Here is a 19,480-nt window from a genome sequence, read left to right on the forward strand (position 1 = left end):
TAACACAGCAAATCTTACACATAGTGGATGTTTGATAAATATTTAATTGAGGTTGAGAAGTGTACTGACTGGTTTTAGTCATGTTGGGTTTGTAACTGACAGCTAAAGCAGATGGAGCTGTCCAGCAGGTAAAGGGCCGGGAGAACAACAGTACTGGAGCTTGGTCTGGGAGAGTGGTCTGGAAGTTGTAGATTTGCTAGTCAGTTGTATAGATAATAATGGCCAACATTTATATAACAGCTCTCCAAAGGCTACAAAGCAATTTACCTACCATATCTCATTTGATTCTCAGAATAATTCTGTGAGGTAGGTACAATGGCTGTTACAATTCCTGGAAAACTGAGGACCAAAGAACACACATATGTGGTAGTGTCCATATTTGAACTTAGGTTTTCAGATTTCTGTCTTCCAGAGTCCTGTAGATACCCTACATGTCAGTGGAGACCACAGGCATAGAAAAATTGACAAAGGAAGGGTAAGGAAAAAAGAGTAGAGAAGGGTCCAGGATAGAAAGTACACCCATGTGTACTTTTGTGTTTGTCCTTCATTTTCAAAAAGGACCATGACATCAGGGAAATGATGAGGTGACTTGCAGTTGACTTTGATTTGAGTGAGGATTGTGCAAGGTCAGCAGTGTCACTTTCTCCTCCAGTCATCTGGATCCAGTGACCAGGGAAGACTCTCAGGGTTGCTGCTCCCAAGAGAAACAATTACCACTGACATTAACTGTAAGCCAGGAGGGCCCAAAATATAGCCTTTAAGTGGAGCTTGGGCAGGGACCTATTGTGGTCCAATCTATGTGCTTCAGAGTGAGCTGGGTTAAGGTTTTTTGAAGAGAGGAAGGAACGAAGGAAGGAAAGACTGACCTAGCCAGTAAACTCCAAGTTAACTGGGAAGCATCTGGAAATCAAAATTTATCTTCCTTTGGAGAGGAGAAAGAGAGGGAGAGAACAAACCGAGTTACCCAGCTAGCTGGGTCCCCATTCAGACAGTTTGGTCAACTCACAGGTTGTGTTTGTCCTTCGTTTTCAAAGAGGACCATGACATCAGGGAAGAAGACAGGACAGGCAGAGGAGGGCAGGAGAGTGTGGTGTATTGACAAAAAAGGGATGAGGGATTCTGTCGTTTTTTAACCCCTGTGGCAGAAGGAGATGGTTAGCAGGGTCAAATATTGTAGGGGGGTCATGGAGTGTGATTCTAACAAGATCCCTGAACATGGTGATTATGCAGTCACCAGAGATCTTTGGGAGGCGAGCAATTCCATGGAATTCAAAGGACAGAAGCTAAGCTACCTGGAGATCATGTCATTGATTAAATAATGAAGAAAGTGCTTTCAGAGGTATATAAATCCAATTAACATTTATTAAGCGCCTACACCATTCCGGCCACCAGGTCCGGCTGAAGATATAAAGACAAAGAAAGAAGCAAAAATATCCCCGGCTCAAAGACTTTACATTACATTCTCCTGGGATTTATTAACATTACTATAGCAATTCTTCACTGAAATGTCCTCTCTGTAGGAAAGCCCTCCACTGACTTGGAGTCTGCGAGCCTTTCCAGCCGGGCAGAACCCCCAGCCTTCGCGGTCCTCACCTAGAGGCCCCAGCTGCCTGTAAAGCACTGGTCCAGAGCCCTCTCCTCCACCCTGTGACCTTCCACTTGGCGTGCTCTGGGCCAATTGCCTCTTTCCAGTAGAAGGTTAATAAGCCCCTGACACGATGCTTGGCACACAGTATTAAGTCTAGTCCAATTCCCTTGGCCTTCCTCACTTTGCAGACGAGAAAGCCGAGACCCAGAGAAGGGAGGTGAGTTGACCAAAATCACTGATGCCTGTCTAGCTGGGGTAACCCCGGCAGACCCGGGATGAGGACTTTAATTGGAGCGCCGGGTGTAACACGACTCAACCACGTGGGGGCGCGGCGAGGCTGGTTGGCCGCCGCTAAGTCAGGGGGCGTGGCCCCGTGCGCGCGCTCCGGGCTGCCGGGAGGTTCTCAGCGTAGACTGAGCCAATCAAGGAACTGCCATAGAGTGTGCGATGCTAGAACCAACCTGGCGAGAGTCCCAGCGGCCTGGATATAGGCCTTCGCTCCCGCGATCGGAGCGAGGGCGCCGCCTGGCGGCCTCTTCTTTTCCTCTCCCTTTGGGGAATACGCCTTCCTCTCGTTTCCCTTCCCTCCTCCTGCTCGCCCTCTGGCCGCCCTCGTTCCAAGATGGCCGCGGCCAGTCACGAGGTTCAGCTGAGCGGGATGTGGTTTGTCCTCCCAGCGCCGCCATAGCCCCGCCCCTTCCCTGCCCCCTCCTCGGCGGCCTCGTGGCGTCCGCAGCCACTTGCCCCCAGAGCGCGCGCGCACGCGCGCCGCTGGCGCTGACTCGCGCCCACGCCCGCCCGCCCGCCCCGTCGGTTCCCCTTGGGCGAGCTCGGTGCCAGCCTCCCCCACGCGCATGCGCCGCGCACCCGCTCGCGCTCCTCAGCCTGTGTCCTGAGCAGTCGGCAGGCAGTCCGTGACTCGGTCAGTCCCGTCGCCCTCACCCGCTGTCACCATGCTGGCCGCCGCTCTCCGCCGCTGCTCTGCCTCGGTGCGGGTCTTGCTACCCAAGCCGGGGGCTGCGGCCCCTTCCTCCTGGTCGTCCTCCGCCTCTCCCGCCACCGCCGGTAAGCACCCGGCCCGCGCGGCCCGGCGTCCTTGCGGTGACCCGAGCCGCGGCCTAGCGTGACCGCCGCCGGCCAGGCTCGCCCGGGGGCGACTCCAGGGCCCCGGCTCCCCGGTCTGCTCTTTCCCGAAGCTGGGCTCCTCGAGCAGGGGCGCGGGCCCGGGCGGGCCTGGCAACCCGGCCCCTAAGGCGCGCCCTAGGCGAAGGTGACATTGAACGTCCGGGCGCCCGTGGGGTGGGGCGGAAGGGCCACTGGCGCCGCCCGGCCTCCAGGAGCACCTAGGGCTGACCCCGGTGACCCTGGGCCCGGGGCTCTCCGTGGGAGCCAGGGTCCGCGGCGCGTAGGAGCCTGGCTGTCCCGGCCCAAAGACGGAACCCTGCGGCGTTCAAGCCTCCGGGGGCCCCGTCCTCAGCCGGAACGGGGTGGGGGGGGGGGGGTGTCCCAGCGGGGTCGAGAACTGGGAGGAGATGAAGTTGTTTTCACCGACCTCTGACAGTGAAATGTAGCTTTTTTTTCCGTGGTGGAGTTGTAGTTTTTAAAGCGTTTGAGAAGGGGATGCAGGAGTTAGCACACCGCCGAAAGGGGCACACAAAGCCCAAGCGGCGCGGGTCCAAAATGACTTCAGAAGCACCCCGGGGAGTGCAAGGTAGTAGCGAGAGCCCCATTGTGCGGGAGACCGACGGGGTGGCGCTTGGAAATGCCCCTGCGATCTTACAAAGCCTCGGGTACGCACAGGTCCTTTGCTCGTGATACTAAGGGAGAAGGAAGGCAGCGTGCAGGAGTGCGCAAACACCCAGTGGCCTGGGGTCAGCAAAACCAGGACTGTTATCACGGGCTAGGAAGCCCTTTGTGCTCTCTGAGCATCTCCTTTGGCCGGGTGATCTCTGAGGTGCCTGCTAGCTGCAGAGCTGGGATTCAGCAGTCAGCCTTTATTATGCGCGCAGGTTCCGAGATGGGGACGGGGGATACAAGTACAATGCCACAGTCTCCTTGCAAGGAGCTTACATTCTAATAGGAAGACGGGTACCTAGACTAGAGAGTGTGCTGTGTGCATGCACTGCATATGGTAGGTTTTTGTTGAGTCACCTTTGATTCGTCCTGACCCCATAGACCGTACTGTCCGTGGTGTTTTGTGGCACAGGTACTGGAGTGGTTGCTGATTCCTTTTTCAGTAGACTAAGGCAAACAGGTTAAGTGATTTACCCAGGATCACATAGCTAGTAAGCGTCCGAGGCTAGATTTGAACCAGGTCTTCCAGACTTCAAGCCCAGTCCTCTATCCACTGGTCCACCTCGTTGCCCACAGCCGTGCTAAATACAGCAGATGCAGAACAAATACAGATACATAGGAAGTGGTTAAATTTAAGGTCTCCACAAAGGAAGGGCGCTAGCATTGGGATCAGCAAAGGATTCATGCAGCTAAAAGAAAGAGAGGAACTCTGAGAACCGGACAGCGAGTAACCCAAGGCCTGGAGAAATAGATAAAGTGTCTGAGGAACCAAGAAAAGACCACTTAGGGTGATCCTAAGAAATATGCTGTGTACAGGATCATGCTCTGCCGTGACTGGGACATTTTTAGTTTATGTTGAGAAATCTGACTAGGGTGTAATATACTCTGCTAATTCCCTTTTATTATCTTGTTACTCTTGTATCTGTTCTAGGAAGGCTTTATGGTAATGGCACTTTAATCCTAGAATCCCTGATGGTAACATGTTACAATTTGGAATTAAGCACTTAAGGTTGTGAATTTAAATACTGAAATCTGTAACACCATTCTTCCTGGGAAGCTCTAGTCTTTTTGGGGAATCTAAAGTTTGGCTTGTCAATCTCTGGAAATTTTAATTCCTCCTATTTATCTTAACGGTGTGTAAATTAGTATAGATCAGTGATTCTCGATCATTTGAGTTTCTGTATCTTATTTGTCCAGTTTTGTGATTCCCTACCCAAAGTGCCATGTTGATATATCTAGAGAGCATTTTTATTTTTAGAAAAAATTTAAATTTGGAAGTATGTCTTATAACACCAGTTGGAAAAGATTATCCTAGTGTCAGAAAAGAGAGTTTGGAAATCCTTCATCTTTATAATGGAAATTAATTGTATGTTTATACCATTGCATCATTCCTCTAGCCATTTTTTAGTTCTGTGTTTTTCAGTTTGGGGACTTTTGGGTTGAAAGCATTTTTTAATTGCATCTTGTTTTCCATTCTTTGGGGAAGCTCCTTCTTCCTATCTGCCCCCCCCCCCAAAAAAACCCATTTGCATTTAATATTCAGTGAAAAGAGAATATTATAAAAAATGTATTTTCCTACATGGAATTTACTTTTAAAATAGGAATGTGCAATTTAATTCTACATGATGGAGTTAAGAAACTGGGGGAAGAGGCCCTGAAAATTAAGAATATTAAAATAACTTCTAAATCTGGCAAGAAAATTGAACCAGCCAGATTTTAAGGTCCTTTTCTATCTTAATGTTCTCTGATTCTGTGTCTTCCTTCAGAGGATCTAGCCAAATGAGTAAGCTCTTAGGTTCGTGTTTATAGGGTTTTAAAGCATTTTATAAACACTAATGATCATAATAAGATTTTATTTTGTATAATTCAGCGTTTTACAGACCTTCATTTTGGACAAGTACTGCTGATAGTTACTTTTCACAAAATTTATACTGTCAACCTAAAAAACCAAGTAATCTAAAAAAGTTCCCAGGCAAAAATATAGCCTGATAACTGTGAATGCCTGAAACATAGTGAAGTCTTAAAATTGCTTACTTAATTTACCTTGAAGTGGAGGAAGTAATAACTTGACCAGAGAATCTAAAACTGGAATGCTGTTGTGAAACTTGTGTATATCCATAATAGAAAAGAATTAAAGGGACCTGGGTGTTCTGCTTTGTTGGGGATGAAAGGAGGGGTTGGCATGAAGTTTTTCAGGGATGTTAGGGGAGATTTAGAATAACAATCTTTGTTTATATTTTAAGATAAGTTATTCCAGTCAGAGGTATTAACAAGACTATATGTAGCCTGTCCTTGAGATTTGAGGTGCCTTACTATGTTCTTTATATCGAACATGGCTGTGAGTTCCTAGTTGCTAAGATGGGGACAGGGAGGGGTCACACCTGGGTGTGCCTCTTCTACGGAGGCGACTTATGGAATCTGGACTTCTTCCCATTTGTAAGGTGGAGACTTCCTACAAGGACCAGACTGTTAAATGGAGGTGTTAGGAATGGGGGGACCCCTGAAGTTTGGTTCTGGCTCCACCATTGAGTCACTTCACTTCTAAACCTGTAAAATGGGAATAATAATACTTGCCCAGCCTGCCCAATGGGCCTGGGGCACTGCTGGAAGGAGAAGCTTTGTCACAGTTAGCGTTGAACTGGAAGGAAATAGTTATGTACATTTATTTTTCTTGTTAGATTGAACACAGAGAAAGGAAGTGGGTGTGGGGACCTGGTGGTGTTACATCATTGAAAATCCTTGGATTACAGGAGCTTCTGACAGCCAGTTAGTGTTGAACAGCATTTGGCAGAGACCAGCAATGGTAGCTTTTGTCTTAATATGAATAACAAGGTAAGAACCCTGGTTTGGTTCAGTCAGAGAGAGGATCTGAACTTAAATTTTAACTCTGCCACTTAGTGACTATGACCTTGGACAGGTCACTTTATACGCTGAGCTGAGCCCAAGTTTTTTCATCTGTGAAATGGATCTTTCTCCTCCTTTATGATTTCCCTAATTTGAATAACTATAAAAGGAGTCCAAAGAAGGAAGACATCTTTCAAAATTTTAGAGGAAATTTTAGAACTTGAAGTAACTTCTAGCTTGGAGATTCTGTGTTTTATGAAAACTTTGCTAAGTCTGGGGCAAAATATTTTTTAATTTATACAAAACTACTGAAATATGCAAATGTTTTTCTATGTGGGAGTATATATAACATTTTATACTAAAACTGATCTACAGAACAATATTTCCACCAGTTAAGACCTGCACGACATATGACCCACAGGCCACTTTTGACCCACCAAAGGATTTCCTTAGCTCGAGAAAAATGTAGAAGATGTAAAAACAGAGCTCTGCAACATACCACCCTCTGGCTGCAAGCAGCAGGCAGATCGAATGTTGTGCAGACCCACTCTAGTTCAACTCCAAAATTGAGAATATACATATGGTTTTGAAAGGAAAAGGGCAATAAAACTGACTTGATCTGAAAGGGGCACATGCAATTGTTGATCCCTTTTCTGTTCGTGACATAACAAGGGTATTTTCATTAATTTAAGATTTTTGCATGTATGCTCATTTCTACAGGCAGTTTATGCCTTCTGTCTACAAATAGGAAATAAATTGCCTTGTTCAACTAACTACAGATAGAAGAGTTTCAGGGTCATAAGGGGTCTTGGAGGTCATTTAGTTTAACCAGTTCCTAAACAGGAATAACTGTGTTGTGTTGTTTTTTTTTTCAAAAGCATGAGTTTATTAACTGTTTTGGTACAGGACAAATGCTACAGATGAAGAAATAACTGGTGTGATAAGCATTAAATTCTATCCCATGACTGTTAGATCTTTGTTTTCCATTATATTTAATTTCTTTGGCACCTTTTCTTACATAAAATTTTGACTTTTAGATGCTCCAAGCCATTCCATCAGTGTATTAAAATGAATGTCATGGAGCTTCCTTAGGAAAGTTGCAGTGAGTAGCTGGGTCAGAGTCTCGGGATGGTCTTAAACACTTTAAAAATCATGATTATAAAGAAATAGCTGAATGTTGGATTCATTGTCAGCTCACCCCAAATACATGTGAAATCAATAATCGAGAGTATGGGGAGTAAATTGCCTTTCCATGGCATACCATAGGGATGGGGACCACACCTTCGATTCCTTGGTGTAACAAACTCCCTGGAAGAAAAGTGTCTACTTATTGCTTTCCTTACCTTAGAAAAGGCCGTGAGAAGTCTCATGCTAACCTGATAAGTACATTATGGACTTGTCTGTGTGCTACTTCTGCTTCATGTGTTGACATATTATTTTTGTAACTCTTTGCTTCTGCATTTCCCTTTTCTTCTCCCTGAGTCACTTTTAGTTCCTTTAGCAGAAATGATGCCTCTCACATCTGGGGCCTGGGGTGGTGGCTTTAATTTGAGTGAAGGTAAGAAATTTTCTCCTAAAGAGTTCCCTAGACCAGTGAAATCATAGGTCTAGTCCTGTCTCTGTGGTATATCATGGAAAGACCTTTGGATTTTGGATTCAAAGGACCTGGATTCAAATTTCAACTTGGCTGTTACCAACTGTGTGACCTTAGGCAAATAACTTTCTTTCTCTGGATCTGTTTCCATGAGACATTGGTATCTGATGATAACTAAGGTATCTTCCAGGTCTAAATCTTATGTATTCCTAAAACAAATCAACTATGTTAAGCACTTCCAGATACAAAAAGAGGAAAGAAACGGTCCCTGCCCTCAAAAGGACCTTATAGTCAAATGTAGTGAGATGTTTGTGGAATTATGCAGTAGGAAGCCAGAGAAAGATTGTAGTGTCCTGATTTTGAATACTTTTTTGATTAATGATGTAAAGAGAGGCATCAAGGTGAAGTGGATATAGCTTCAAAGTGAGAAAAGTCTCAGTTCTGTAACATAGTGACTGTCTGAAATTGGACAAGTCACAGACCCTCCCACCAGTGCCCCCAAATTCTTTTAGATTACTATATCTGTATAACATTTGCTGATCTTTATTGGTAGAAGGAATTTCCTTATTGGAAATTCTCTATACCAATTAAACTAAAGGTCATAAAGGGGCATGATTCCCTCACCCATAATCCTTTACAATTTACAAAGACGTGTGTGTGTGCGCACACATACAAACACATTCCCTCTCCTGAGCGTCATCCCAACCCTATATGATAGGTAGGGCTAGTAATGATACTAATATATCTATTTATAGTTGAGGAAACTGAGACCTAATGAGATGTTATTTGCCTAATATCACAGAACTAATACATGACAACTGGGACTCAAACCCAAATCTGTTCATGTTTAGTATTTTTTCTAGGACATCATGCTGCCTAGATTTTCACTTGATAAATTTAGGTTAGTAAAATAAAAACTTAACAAAGAATGATAAAATATTTCTATTTGGTTCATGGTTTGGGTCAAAAAGATTTTCTGGAAGTACAGTTGTAAAACAAACTTGGTTGAGAATATTTAAGGTAATATACCTTTATGGGTTATAATATATAATAGTTTTGTGAGCAAAAGTTTATTGCTGTCAGGATTTATCTTAGGCACGTTGATTAATTTGCCTTCACTTAACTCTATTTAGTGAAAACACTGAAGTTTTTTTTTTTTTGATGATTTTAATATAAACCACAAAGAAAGTGCCACAGATGAGTTTTAATCTTACCTGGACTGTGGACATGTCCCAGTTCGTTACTTACCACCTTCATAACTGCAACTGTGAAAGCATTGTAGAATCCAATTTTATATACCATTTCAAAAGAACAGTACCAAATAACCAGAAAATACTACCACCAAAAGAGGCGATCCAGGAGACCCATGGGCCTGCTTTCTTATCTCTCAGATCTTTGAGAAAGAGCTATACACATATTGAGAATTTCTGATAAAAACATAAGAAGCCCATAGTCAGGTTTTTATACTATTATCTGTTTTGGAAGACATCTTTATAGTTGCACGATTAACTGAATAGTATCCTACTGTTTTTTTTACTTTAAAAAAGTGTTTTCTGGCCATAGTAAATTCATCTTTGAAAGCTCTCCAACAAGCTATTTCCAGCATAGTTGTAGCAGTAAGGTACCTTGAAGAAGAGACAGGTGGAATGTACCAAGCAAATCAAACCACTGTCACCATTTTTCTGCAGACTCTGATGGAAGTAGCCTAAGACCTTGAACTCAAGGTCCTTATGAATAGCACGACCTCCTTCCAACTCAGACTTCATAGGCATCAGTGAGGGGAATCATCACTGGAGAAGAGGCCAGCTTTCCTTGCCAGTACCAGCTGCTGACCAGCTGCTACTTTTGGGAAAGTAAGCCCAAGAACCCAGTTCTGCATTCAAAGCAGTCATCAGCTATGTAAGAGAACTTCTGTTTGTTGAGCTTCTGTTTATCAGTCTCAAGCAAACCTTAAAGCAGGAGGAAGTAGGTTTGTAAAAGATGTTTACCATGTGTCAAGGATACTCTGCACAGACTGCATTTAGAGGAGGTGAAGTCTTCCTGATGTTTCTGTCTGCAGGTGACATTGTTCTAGTTGCATCAAAACCCAGAGGGGCAGCTAGGTGGTATAGTGGATAGAGCACCAGTGCAGGAGTCAGGAGGACTTCTCAGATACTTGACACTCACTAGCTGTGTGACCTTGGGCAAGTCACTTAACTCCAGTTGCCTCATCCTGGTCATCTCCAATCATCCTGATGAATATCTAGTCACTGGATCCAGATGGCTCTGGAGGAGAAGTGAGACTGGTGACCTGCACAGCTTTCCCTCACTCAAAACAAAGTCAAGTGCAAGTCATGTCATTATTTCTCTGATAGCTTGGTCTTCTTTGGCAACGAAGGACAAACACAGACACATCAAAACCCAGAATACTGTAGGACCTCCCCAGTGAGCACTAAACTCAGAAAAGATTGGCCTAATAACCCACTTTTTTTGTAGATTTAAAAATATTTATTGTCCAGATTGTAATATGCATTTAATTGGACAGTCAGTTGAATTAAGCTGTTAGCCAATGAACTGGACCTAGGATTGAATAGGAAAGAAAGCTGCAATTACATTTGGGAAATTAGGCAGTGCTTTCAGTGATTCCAAATAATTCTCTAATAGAAAAATTTATTTTTTATTATGGCTATTTCCCCAGTGATATTTATATGACTGTGAGTCTTGGAGCTCTGTGGAACCTGAAGAATTAATATTGTGGGTACCAAAGGACAATAGGGAAGATGCACAGTAGGAGGAGGTCACCTGCATACATTTTCATGATACCTCATGGACAAGCAGTGGTCTGAGGAATAGCATCAAGGAAATACAAGATGAGAAAAGGAGGTGGAACAATGTGTCACAGAAATCAAGTTATAAACAGATGCTCAGAAATCCTGAATGACTCCCTGGTGCCCACAAAGTGTTAGAAAGACTATGGTAGATCTTCTGGGAAGGACTCCGGAAAGCACTGGGGTACAGTCTGCACCAGAAGAGGAAAGTCCTATAGAGTGGATATCATGGTTCTTTTGAAGTATTGCAACCAGCTTTTATAATGGATGATTTATAAATAATACTGTCTTGAGAAAAGATATCATTATGTTATTTGAAATCCTGTTTTATATACCTGACTGCTTCTTCTCTGTCTCCTTTGCTGGACCCTGCTCTAAGATCTCACCCTCTAACCTTTGTCTTGGCCCTCTTTTCTCTTTATGCTAGTTGACATGGTGATCTCATCCACTCCAGAGGATTTAATTACCATCTCTATGCTGATGATTCTCTAATCTACTTTTCCTTTCCCAACTTCTTTCTTACCTCACATTTCCAACTGCCTTTCAGACATCTCCGACTGGATGTCCAGTAGATATCTTAAACTTAGTACATCAAAACAGAACACATCTTTCACACTAAACCCTCCTGCATCTTCTACCTCCCCTGTTACTATAGAGGGCAACACCATCCTCCCAGTCCCTCACACTGGAAACCTAAGAATCCTTGTGGATTCCTTACTGTCTCTTACCTCCCGAATCCAATCTGTTGCCAAGGCTTGCCAATTTCACCTTTGCAACATCTCTCAAATAGAGGCCTCCCCTTCTTTCCTCTGATGCTGCCACTATTCTGGTACAGACCTTCATCCCCTGCTGGCAGGTCTGCCTGCCTTAAATGTCTCCACTCCAATCCATTCTCCATTCAGACACTAAAATGATTTGCCTAATGCGCAGATCCAATCACTCCTCTACTCAGATAAACTCCAGTGACTCCCTACTGCCTCCAAGAGCAAATACAAAATACAGTGTTTGGCATTTAGAACCCTTCATAGCTTAACCCCCTTCTACCTTTCCAGTCCTCTTATACCTTATTGCCCTTCACACGTTCTCTGGTCCAGTGACATTGGCTTCTTGGCAATTCTACAAAGAAAACACTCCATCTCTCATTTGGGGGCATTTGCTCTCACAGTTCCCCCATGCCTAGAACACTCTCCTTTAAGTCCTAATTAAAATACCACCTTCTACAGGAAGCCTTCCCCAATCCCTCTTAGTTCTGGTTAATAAAATTAATTCACTCGTTAATAAAGTTTTTCTTACATATGGCTTGCTTTGTATGTATTTGTTTGCATGTGCTCCCCCCCCCCCATTAGATTGTATGCTCCTTGAGGGTAGAAATTGCCTTTTGCCTCTTTGTATCCCCAGAATTTAGCAAAGTACCTGGCACATAGTAGGCATTTAATGTTTGTTGATTGATCTTGCCCTCTTATTTTACATACAGTAAAATTGAGATCCAGAAATGCTGGACCTCAATACTGATTGATTGAAATACTGATTTATTTTCTCAGAGTCACAACCCAACAAATCCTGGGCCTATTATGTATCTCTCAAAATTTCAATGCATTGTGAGTGCTTAGTTTGTAAGTAACTGAATTCTTTGTAGTTGGTGTAGTGCAAGGTGGGGAACCTTGGACCCTAAGGATACATGTAGCTTTCTAGGTCCTTGGGTCTGCCCTTTTGACTGAGTCCAAATTTTACAGAACAGATCCTTTTATCAAGGGGATTTGTTCTGTGAAGTTTGGATTCAGTCAAAGGGCTACACTAGAAAACCACATGTGGCCTCAAGGTCACAGATTCCCCACCCCTGCTGTATTGGAAGGATCACCGAACTTAGTTGGGAAACTTCGTTTTAAAACTCAGCTCTGTCAGTTCCACCTGTTGGACCTCAAGGAAATCATATACCCTTTTTGATCCTCAGTTTGCTAATCTGAAGAATGTTAAAGTTAAATGTACTTTAACTGCTTTTTAAATAAAGCAGTTAAGATAATTAAAATAATCAGAACCGTAACATGATAAATATAAGTTTGATTATTACTATAATAGCTAGCTATACTAGAGCTACTGTTAGTTCTTCAAGTTTGGATTAAAATTTTGTATTTATTATATGTTGGGCCAGGCTGATGACCCATTCTTTTTGAACTTTTAATATTGAAAGTATATGTCATTCTCATCCATTAACATAACTCATTTCAAGAATTAAAATGTTTTTTTCTTTCCCTCTTGAGAAAAACAACAAAAACGCATTTCCATTATTAGGTCCAATGAAACTCCTCCTTGCAGATAACACTGAATGGTGTGGTCCAGAGGTGGGGAGCCTGCAGCCCTTTGACTGAATCCAAACTTCACAGAATGCCTCCCCTTAAAAGAATTTGTTCGGTAAAACTTGGACTCAATCAAAAGGTCAAACCCAAGGGCCTAGGAGGCCACACGTTCCCCACCCTTGGTGTGTGGTCAGTTAAACAGCCAATTTCCAATATTTGGCTGTATTTTCTGGTGTACTTTCTTTTCTTTATCATTTCTTCTTAGCGTTAGATTTGTACATATTTTTCAAATGTTTGATGCCTTTTGTTTTTATATCCCAAGTCATTTTGGGGAATATCCCTGTTCTTCCAAACCCTCTCGAGATGGAATCACTCTGTGTAACTAAGAAAAAACCACTAATCAAAAATACCTAGTACAGTAACTGCATCTCACAATGTGGAACATATTGTTGTACAGAAATATATTTCCCCAATCTCTCTTGAGAGGAGGAAGGTGTGTTTCATTATCTGTTCTCCATGCTTATTACTGGTTTTTCACTTGCTCAGTTTGACTTTTTTTCTTAGTAGCTTTTTAACTCCTATTTTGTGAAATACTTTCAGAACTAGGCTTGAATAATTTTATAACTAGTGTGTATGTTTTAAAATATTTTAAATACTATATAGTACATCAGGCTCTACTTTATAAGTCAAAGGAACTGAAATTTACTAATGAGTTTGGGCTTCTTAAAAATAGGAAATACAAATTATTGGAATCTTCTTGGCCTTAGCATTCTTCCCATTAAATCATACTTCCTCTCCATGTCTTATTTTTAGTTCATTGACTTCATGGTCTTTCAGGTGCTATTGAGTAGTTAAAAGGGGAAAATTATTTTTATTCTTTGATGTGTTGAGGAATTGTGTTTTTTTTGGGCCAAATATTAAAGAATGGGAGGGGTAATGATGTGTTCTTGTTTTCCTGATATGTTTACTGCTTAAATCCCAGTCTTTAGAAACTTTATAGTATACATGAAATACATCCTGAGATTTTTAGCAAGTATCACATTTAAACATTGAAGATATGGTTAGATTGTTTTTTCAGATGAGATAGATATTTTAGTTAAATGTTTTAAAAAATATATTTTCTCTGTGTAGCAATCCAGTCAGTTCGCTGCTATTCCCATGGGTCCCATGAGACAGACGAGGAGTTTGATGCTCGCTGGGTGACATACTTCAGCAAACCAGATCTTGATGCCTGGGAATTACGAAAAGGTATGGATTATGATGTGACTGTAAATTGATTTTAGTAAGAGAAATTCAGCTGCTTCATATTCATAGACTGCCAGTATAGAACCCATCGAGTCTTTGTGACATCAATACTGGTTAAAGTAAACAATTACTAGTTAAGCATAACTTTTAAATTTTATCCTCTAAAAAAGAGATGTCAGATATACAGCCCACAACACTCTTTTAAGTGCAGCCAGAACCAGATTAAAATGAAACTGAGAAATATTTAACAAAACAAATAAAAATATAATATACCATAATGTTAATATTTGATTTGCTAAGTCATTATGCATCTTCAGGGATCCATGAATGGTTTCGTGGCTTCCATTTCTATTTGAGTTTGCCACGACTACTATAAAATAACACACAAGGCTCCTCCCTTTGGAGAGTTTTGTACCTTTAAAATGATTCACAGAAACTCTTGTCAGTTTTCTTATTTCTTGCTTGTTAGAAGATTTTTTTGGGTCACATATTTTGATTTGCTAAAGTATATAAATATTACAGTTGGTCCATACTTGTATTTTTCTATTTAAAACACTAGTTAAGTGGGATTAATAGCTTACTGCTTCATATATAGTGTGTGAGTATGATTTCCTTCAAAACAAGACTTCTCAGGCTGGATTCTAACATTTTGGATTGTTGTAGAGACTGTGTTTTGTTTTGTTTTGTTTTTAAGGCTCTAATGTTTCAAAAAAGAAGTATAGTGACTTTATCCTTCTTCATTCCAGGAGTATTACCTTTGAGTGATCTTAGAATAGGTAATAGTGAGTTTGGTTTTCTGTCAAAAGACAAATCTGACAAAAGATTAAGGTGTCTTTGTGTGCTGTATTATATAGAAATGAAAATAGTATAACCTCATTACTTCTCAGGTTTGTTGTCTGTGAAACAGCACTTGGGCTGTTGGACTAAGCTTTGCAGCTGTAAATCATATGATCCCATAAACTGAACTAACAATAATCCCTTAATGTAGTAGTTCAAAGAACACTAAAACAGTAATTGGGAGACTTGGAATCTTTGTCCTAACTCTGTGGCCTGGGGTAAGTCATTTTCAGAGCCTCAGTTTTCATCTGTATGATAAGAAGGGTGAACTGGGTAATCTCTTAAGGTTCATTTTAGTTCCATGATTCTTTGGAAGGGTGGATAATTAAATTTATCATACAAACATGTCTGATGTTACATTATTTCCCCACTTTTTTTTTTTAATCTAATAGGAATGAATACATTGGTTGGCTATGACCTGGTTCCAGAACCCAAAATCATTGATGCTGCTTTGAGGGCATGCAGACGGTTAGATGATTTTGCTAGTGCAGTTCGCATTCTAGAGGTTGTAAAGGTCAGTGAAATAGCAGCAGCCTGAGAATTCTGTTGTTGGGTTATGGGTTTGTATTGTGTTTAAGTACTTGTTAAAATAACTGTATAAAAGGTATCTTAGAATTTGTTAATGGCAAAAGAACAGCACAGCAGGTTAAAGTTTTCTGAATTTATTTAACTTGAGAAAGGATTGCTGTATGAGGAATATAGATTTTGTTGCAAAGCAGAATTTTGCCAAAACTCACATCCCAGAAACAAGTGACCTCAGGACCCAATTTTCTCAGAAAAGACACTGTTGTTTTACTATAACAACGCCTCCCCCCCCCCCCCCCTGCCAAATCACAGCATACACAAGGAAAGAAAATGAAATTGCTTTATCTTAAATGAAAGGGATAATTATGGGTTCTGTTGGCTATCAGTCCATTCAACACTGGAGCTAATTGAATTATGGACTCAAATTAGAGGGAAATTAAAATATTTTTCCTCTGTTGATTCAATTATAAATGTTGCCTGCTGGGCACATTTTGACTGCCTTCACAAAGTTTTCTGTCATCACTGCCTTCCTTCCTGACACATCTAATTAGCATATTCCAATTGGTAAAATTATTCTTAGACTATAATAAGGTTTACCTTGCTTTTAAAAATGCACTTTAAAATTTTAAATTCTGAAGTACTTGTTTGTCTTCTTTATTGAAACTAACTGCTCACTGACTAAATTGATCCTAAAGGGGATAGGAACTTCTACTCTAGATGTATTAGCTGTATTTCATATTAGGCTGGTTTTGTTACCTGTACTATGTGCATTAAATTAAATGTATTTTCTATTCTTGCTCTTAGGACAAAGCAGGACCTCATAAGGAAATCTACCCATATATTATCCAGGAACTTAGACCAACTTTAGATGAATTGGGAATCTCTACTCCAGAGGAATTGGGCCTGGACAAACCATAACTCTTGTGGGTAAGGAGCAGCAATGAAAATAAGAAGTTTTCTACCACCATTATGTATTCTAAAAATGACCTAGTCAGTTCTACACCTCAGTAAGCAGAGGAGATGAGCACTGAATAGGAGGGCCACTGGAGAGCAGAACATTCAGTGTGCTTTGGCATCTGGTTAAGAGGCGCATGTCTGTTCCTTCTGCCCCTCATCCCACCCTCAAAAACCAACAGCAGTCACCCAACACTGTAGCATAGGACCTTTAAAAATTTCTTAAGTAGAATATTTGTGGTTAGAGGTGTGACCTTTAAAAAGCTTTGAGATATATAGTTTCTGGGTAGTTAATCATTTTATTAATGCTAGCATTTTTATAAAAGGATGGTCATTTGGCCATCTCTCTCTTAGACCACAGACAACCGTAGCAAGCTCATGGCTTCAAGGGTGGCAATCAACTCTGGTTGGCTACCAGTTAAGGAGAGAATGAACAGTACTATGGGGGGCTGGACCTGAATTTAGATGATGTCATTTACTCCTAAATTAGCCCTAGCCTAGGACAATTTATTCAAAGAATTTATTCCTCACCACCACCATCTGAGTAGAACATAATAGCTGACCCACCTGGGTGGGGTCTGGATAGAGGGGGTTAACTCCACCTAAAAGAAAACGGGGGAAATTTGAAGCTCCCCAAGTCATTGCTTATTAATAATCATTTCTTTCATTGGCTAAAAGACAATTGAAGAGTGCAGGTTTATGGAATAAGTGTTGTTAGCATGAATTTGTTATCACAAGTGTCCTTTCACTAATGTTTCTGTAAAGAACTGCCTTTTAAGTTTGATACTGCCATTTATTCACCTGTCCGAGTTGGAATTTTATAGCTATTTGAGGGAATTTACGGACCCTCGTGGTCTCCTGTAGAAAGATACATTAGAATGTGCTTTGTGAAGGAAGCATCTTTTGATCTATAACCTTTAGACACTGAGATGTCAAGGTGTTCACTCCTGTTTCCAAGATGAAAATTGCAAGACTGAAAGCATTTGTTTTCTAATAGGAACAGCAAAAGTTGGAGGGAAGGGAGTAGCTATTTATTACACACCAACTATGTGCTAATAAGTACTTCATAAATATCTCACAACCCTGGGGGATAGGTACTATTGTCCCCATTTTGCAGTGAAGAAAATTGAGGTAAACAAAGGTTAAATGACTTTGCCAGGGTCATAAAAGCTAGTAAATGAAGTCCAGTCTTCCTGACTCCAGGCCAGCACTCTACACTGAGCTTAGGGATATAAACTAGACTGTGCTGTATAGGTTTTAATAAAAATGCGATCAATTAATATTATTTATTACTTAGTGGATAGGCACTATTCAAGTGGGTAAGTGACCAGTGAAATTAGTTAGGTTGTCATTACTGATGATAATTCATATTTATATGGTGCTCTGCTATTTATAAACATGAACATGCAAAATGCAGGTATAAATGAATACAACTAGCTCCATTCCAGGTGCTGTATGTACAAACAGACGTTGAGTTGCCTTAATGTTTGAGCATTGAAGAAAGGCAGTTCATTTTGGCTGACATTAAGCACCTACAGTGTGCAAAGCATAATTTTTCTTGATTCATACTATACATGCTTTGGATGTAGCATTCCTTATCAGTGTTGGCAAACAAGTATTTGTAGATAGGCCTGTATTGCCCACAGGAAACTCAATATCAAAAGTATTTTATTTTACTAGAATTTTTTTGGCTTCACATACTCAAAATTAGGGAGTTTCATCATGCAGAAGGGTTTCATACTATTTGTAAATAGATTAAATTGTAGACATAGGATCATAAAGAGTCCTTAGAGGCATCTAGTTTGATCCTGTCATTTCACAGATGAAGAAATAGGGACCCAAGTTTTCATTTCTAGAAAACGACCTCTAGAAAGGCCAATCCAGAGTTCAAATCTAATTCATCTGACAAATCCAGTACACTTTCCACTGTCCCATGCTACTGTGAACTCATGATTTGGTTTCTTTCTGTTTCACCTTGCCTTCAAAAGGAGTCTGACATGCATGAATAAGCTAAAATCAGTTGTTTTTTGTAGGAAGCCTAACTAATAGTATAAGAGATGAAAGCCAATCCTTCACCACATCTTTATAAATGAAGGTAACTAGTAGAGGTGAGAATTGGCAGGTAAAGAGGCACCAGATCTTTTCAGCACTTTTCTCTAGAGACCACCATGGAAATCCTAGGGTATAAAGAGTCAGAAGACCTGGATTTAAATCCTGTCTCTGCTCCACACTTAGCTCTGTGACCTTGGATGAGTCATTTAATTACTTTACCTCAATTTACTCATTTCTAAAATGAAGGGGTTGAAATATACAACCTAATGTCTCTTTCAGTTTTAGAACCTATGATTCGTACCTAGCATATTTTTTTCTTAAGAGAGTTGCAAAGAAAGTTGTAAAATGAGAATAAATGATTAAAGGAGATAGGAGCTCAAGAAGAGGCATAGCTGTCACTAATGATTTTCTTTTTTTTCCTCTTTCAGATGGGCTTCCTAAGGGTTTATTGGTAATGCTACTTGATTATACACATTTACCTGGAGATGCTGATGATAAAATATTATTTGAACATGTTTTTCTTTATTGAGTCCCAGTCTATATAGTATTTACTTGGACCTTAATAAAAGGGAAACAGTTTGAACGTAATTTAAGCAGTTGTCACCCGTGTTTACATTAAAAAATTTGCCATTGTTCAGTTGTGTCTGACTCTTCGTGACCCCATTGAGGTTTTTCTTGGCAAAGATTCTGGAGTGGTGGCCATTTCCCTCTCCAGCTCATTTTAGAGATGAGAAAACTGAGGCAATCAGGGTTAAGTGACTTGCCCAGACTCACACAGCTAAATTTGAATTTAGGAAGATGAGTCTTTCTACTTCCAAGCCCAGTGCTTTGTGCACTATGGTGCCACTTAGCTGCTACCTCCATTGAAATGGATGAAATGATTGGCCTGGGGCTAATAGGTTAAAAGTATGCTGCTTCCTGGATGAGGGAGGTGACAGTCCACTGT

The 19,480-nt window shown here is 41.1% G+C and overlaps 1 protein-coding gene across 1 annotated transcript; it reads left to right on the plus strand.

Moving 5' to 3' along the window:
- Positions 1-2,276: 2,276 nt before the first annotated feature.
- Positions 2,277-19,171, plus strand: COX5A (cytochrome c oxidase subunit 5A). Its single transcript, XM_072628330.1, has 5 exons — positions 2,277-2,653; positions 14,053-14,169; positions 15,396-15,517; positions 16,333-16,455; positions 18,963-19,171. The coding sequence occupies exons 1-4, from the start codon at positions 2,542-2,544 to the stop codon at positions 16,444-16,446; spliced, it is 465 nt and encodes a 154-aa protein (XP_072484431.1). The 5' UTR covers positions 2,277-2,541; the 3' UTR covers positions 16,447-16,455; positions 18,963-19,171.
- Positions 19,172-19,480: the final 309 nt, after the last annotated feature.

This window comes from Notamacropus eugenii, chromosome 1 (genome assembly GCF_028372415.1).
Source record: "Notamacropus eugenii isolate mMacEug1 chromosome 1, mMacEug1.pri_v2, whole genome shotgun sequence".
Classification (NCBI taxonomy): Eukaryota; Metazoa; Chordata; class Mammalia; order Diprotodontia; family Macropodidae; genus Notamacropus; species Notamacropus eugenii.

Bases quoted from the DNA above. Each gene is read 5' to 3' on its own strand.
- COX5A (XM_072628330.1), top strand. From the start codon at position 2,542: ATGCTGGCCGCCGCTCTCCGCCGCTGCTCTGCCTCGGTGCGGGTCTTG. The intron at 2,654-14,052 runs GTAAGCACCCGG...TTCTCTGTGTAG, and splicing joins CGCCTCTCCCGCCACCGCCG to CAATCCAGTCAGTTCGCTGC. The intron at 15,518-16,332 runs GTCAGTGAAATA...TCTTGCTCTTAG, and splicing joins GCATTCTAGAGGTTGTAAAG to GACAAAGCAGGACCTCATAA.